This window comes from Anser brachyrhynchus (assembly GCF_964034855.1).
Source record: "Anser brachyrhynchus genome assembly, chromosome: 11".
Lineage (NCBI taxonomy): Eukaryota > Metazoa > Chordata > Aves > Anseriformes > Anatidae > Anser > Anser brachyrhynchus.
This window is the reverse complement of record NC_137706.1, coordinates 9,944,344-9,948,087: the sequence shown is the minus strand read 5'-3', so window position 1 is coordinate 9,948,087 and position 3,744 is coordinate 9,944,344. Positions and strand designations below refer to the sequence as shown.

At 43.1% G+C, this 3,744-nt stretch overlaps 1 protein-coding gene across 4 annotated transcripts in view; it reads right to left on the bottom strand.

Annotated features, from left to right (window-relative positions):
- Positions 1 to 3,744, bottom strand: part of NPTN (neuroplastin) — a 51,774-nt gene that overhangs the window by 1,566 nt on the left and 46,464 nt on the right. The window contains exon 6 of one of the 4 annotated variants that reach the window (XR_013955881.1): positions 2,754 to 3,562. The exons of 2 other annotated variants lie outside the window; for them this stretch is intronic. Coding sequence is in view for 1 of the 2 variants with exons in the window: in XM_080607308.1 (XP_080463434.1) it covers positions 457 to 478 (22 nt within the window). In the remaining variant the exon portion in view is untranslated. Of the gene's footprint in view, positions 1 to 456; positions 479 to 2,753; positions 3,563 to 3,744 lie in introns of all 4 variants that reach the window. One more of the 4 variants, XM_080607308.1, reaches the window with a different exon arrangement.

The window sequence follows — 3,744 nt, the reverse complement described above, 5'->3', positions numbered from 1 at the left end:
CTAAATTTCCAGTGTAGGAAAATTTTCTTTTTACATACCAAATTAAATAGGCTGAAGGAAGAATGACATGTTAACTCATTCGAAAAAATTTGTTTATCAAGCAAGGATCTGGCAGATTTCGATTTTCATTACTTCACTGCTATCAAACAACAAACCAAGCAGGTACCATTCCCAAGCATCAGTGGTCCAAGCCCCATTTGGGAGCAGGGGCTTTTTTGTGCCTCTTCCCCCAACAGACTTTTTAATCCCTTGGCCAAAAAAGCCAGAGATCAACTCAGAGGCTTCGAAGAGTGAGGATTTTGCCTGCTTTTACTTTGCCATATAACACAGGGTATGCTGATCTTTATTAGAGCTTTCATGTCACAGCTAGTAATGACACGCATAACATAGCACTGCAAACTCCCGTAAGCCCCCAAAGTAATCTCAGCAATATTTTTTTTCTTAAGGTGCACTTACATTGGCCCAGCTGGTTCATCATCTGCAGCAAGAATTCAGGTGCAATCCAGGGAAGACAAGGGAAGGAAAGAAAAGAGAGTCAGTCTTTGTACCGACGCCAGCCCAACTACAAACAGCAAACCGATCTATCTACAGCATTAAAGGCCATTCCACTTGGTAGTGCAAAGATTCATGGAGTTATTTTCTGGATTCAAGTTTTAATGGCAGGTATGTTGCTTCAATGGTTTTAGTTAACACTTTGAATGCTTGTCATGAAGAACTGCAACTGTAGCGGACAGATTGTTGCAATATGGTCAGATTCATCTTGTCCCCAAGTTCCAGTGGTTCAATCTTATAAAAATAGATGAGAAGACAAACCAACATTTCAGTTGTAAAATCCTGCTGTTTGTTTTCTTGGATTGGTTTTTAAGCCATCCTTCAACTGTGGGTGGGTAGTTATTGGTATATACACAACAGGGTGTATATGCCATATGCTCATCTTCTGCCACGGACTACACAGCCTTTTCATTTCTCATTTTTCTCAAGATCTAATTATAGGAGACCAGGTTAGGAGGAGATTGAAGGTTCAATACTTGATTCAAGTACCCAGGTGTAGACCTGGGATAGCAGCAGGCTTTGTGCATGCATCCAATAGAGCACAGGACTCAAAGCACCAGGAAAAATTCCAGTGTCGCAACACCTCCAGACACAACAGACTTCAACTACAGAAGACTGACAGCATTGTTTTGCCCTTGTCTCCTGGCGAGAGGCCAGGGAAAACATTCTCTTTTAAGAATTGGAAAAAAATTGCCAACGAGTAGTGTTTCATACGGGCTCTTTCATGGCCAATTGAATACTTTTTGAATTTAAAAAAGGCCTTATTTTTCCCCCGAGCTGCAGTACAGAAGATGGAAGTGCATTTAAGCAGCAGTACAAAAATCAATCCAGAAAGTTACGTTAATGCTCCCGTAGAAGTATTTTGGAGGACCAATTCATGACCTGCTGTTTTGAGCACTCCACAGTTGCTGCTCCCCCTCGTGCGGGAGGGATTTTTCACTGAAGCCTTCAAGAAACTTTCAGCAGGATTCCACAAGGGGGCTTGGTGCACATGAAGCAGTTATGGAAATTACAGTCTGAACAGTGTGGGCATCCGCATGAGCACACGCTAGGAGTAATGTCTGTCAAACGTGACATTACTCCACCTGTACCTTCAAGGCAACGGAGAGGCAAAGCCACCGCTAGCACAGACAGTGACCGGAACAAAAAAATATTTCAAAAAAATAAAGAACTAACCACAAACCGAGAGCTTTACAGCCAAAAATAACATACTAGCGACACACCAGTGTCCACAGAAGTCCATTACCAGCAACAGTACACTATCGGACAAGATACAGAGAGAACTAGGACTAGTAAGGACAACCAGACATCAATGTGCTGTTGTATATACAGTGGAGATATACAGAGACACATCAGGTACTGAAACACAAAGCACAGTAGAGTAAATCTAGAGCCTCCCTCCACGATAATCTTTTGACTCACAAAAGATTGCAAAGCAGGCTAGGCTACGTACTCTGCGCACTCAGTGGGAAGAGCCTGGGACAGACAGCAAGCCCTGCGCCCCCCCAGCCCCAGCCAGTAGCGCTACCGACGCCGTTCGGCGTTACCACTCGGTTATCTCAGCTTTCTACAAGCATCAGACAGCTTTGAGAGTTTGTTCTGCTGAACTTCAGAAATAGCAAACTGCACCATTAAGATACAAGCTCTCTCTCGCTACCGAATAACCATTGTTCCTCCTCAGTTAAAATATTCAGATGTGTATTTCAGACAGGGAGTTTCGTGTGTTTAAAAAAAAAAAAAGCTTCACATTTATAAAGGCTGCCAGCAAAAGTTTCCCTGCCAAAGATCCAACAAAAATGCCTATTAGGATACTTGTGATTACGCATAAGGCCTAAGACCAGTGGATCACCACCACTTGCCCCTTCCCCTTCTATAACCTAAACGGTGACAAAACGTGACCAAGGAAAATTTCTCTATGCGTTACTACCCCAGTCAGACTTTTCTCTGCTGAAAAAGCATCCCCAGTACAGTACAGACAAAGACCAAAACCTGAGCGAAATCAGGGGGCAACAGAACAACAGAAAAAATAAGTACAAAATTAGATTAAATAAAGATTAAAAACAGCAAACTGAAATCCAAATTAGTCGTGAACGTGAATGAAGAAGTTTTAAGAAAAAGTGTTAACATTATGACTTGTGCATTGTATAGACTGAAGCGGAGATTAAACAAACTCCAAAGCATGCAGATCTCTCACTTACCACCGTTTTTTAAGGGTATGATGCAATTGAAGGGGGGAAAAAAAAGAAGTCATAGTAACCGACAAATATCAATATAACTCAAAACCTTTATGCCAGAAGACCTGCTCTAGTAACTGATTTCTATCGCAACTGTATTTAAAATGCATGGCCATAGAGAACCAGCCTCTGAGTATGCTGCTTCATTCCATTCCGCACCTGCAGGGCTCCTGAAACGCTGCCAGGTGAAGCTGTAATTTCATAATTGACCGACCTAACCCCCTCATTTTCCAGGGGTTGGCTTTTTAATTCGGAGGGGGCCTGCAGACTCCAACAGATCGTTGTTTATATAATGCACGGTTAAGGTAGGTATAGTGATTATCTGCTTAGCATTGCCCTGAAATTGCAGATTTCTGAACTGGAAGTTTAGAATCGCTCCTCTCTTTAGTGCATTGCGCACCAAGCATGATCTTCTTAGGCAAAATTTCTGGACGTTAAAACTCTGCGGGGATGACAAATACGTTTGCTGTGGCTTCAACTTGCATTAAGTGTCTGGGAACAGAACTCAGGCTACAGCAGGCTGAAAAAGGGGCTGCGTTTTGTGGAGGGCTCCCCTTTTACAGTGCTGCTTACTCTGTCAGATAGCAAAACTCAGGCCTGCTTTGCACACCTGTAGTGAACAGAAGCATCATTACAGCACACACCCAAGCAGAACACCCATGTGCAAGTTCTGCCCAAATGCTTAAAAGGAAAAGCCAACATCTGTGGCTGCTCCGGTCTGGCGTTACAGTGCGACCACCATGGCTTGCAAAGCAGTCTGTTACCACTGCTGCAGACTGCTGGGGACTTCTGACATTTACACTAGCTTCAGTGCTTTCCGGGAAGAGAAAATTCAGCAGTGGTTTGAAAACTTCTGAGAAGGACATTAGTATTATTCAGATGTGTTTGCCCAAGTTAAAAAAAAACACCTCAATAAATTCTTCGGTGAACTCATGAAAGGTGCAGGAGGCTCCCCAGC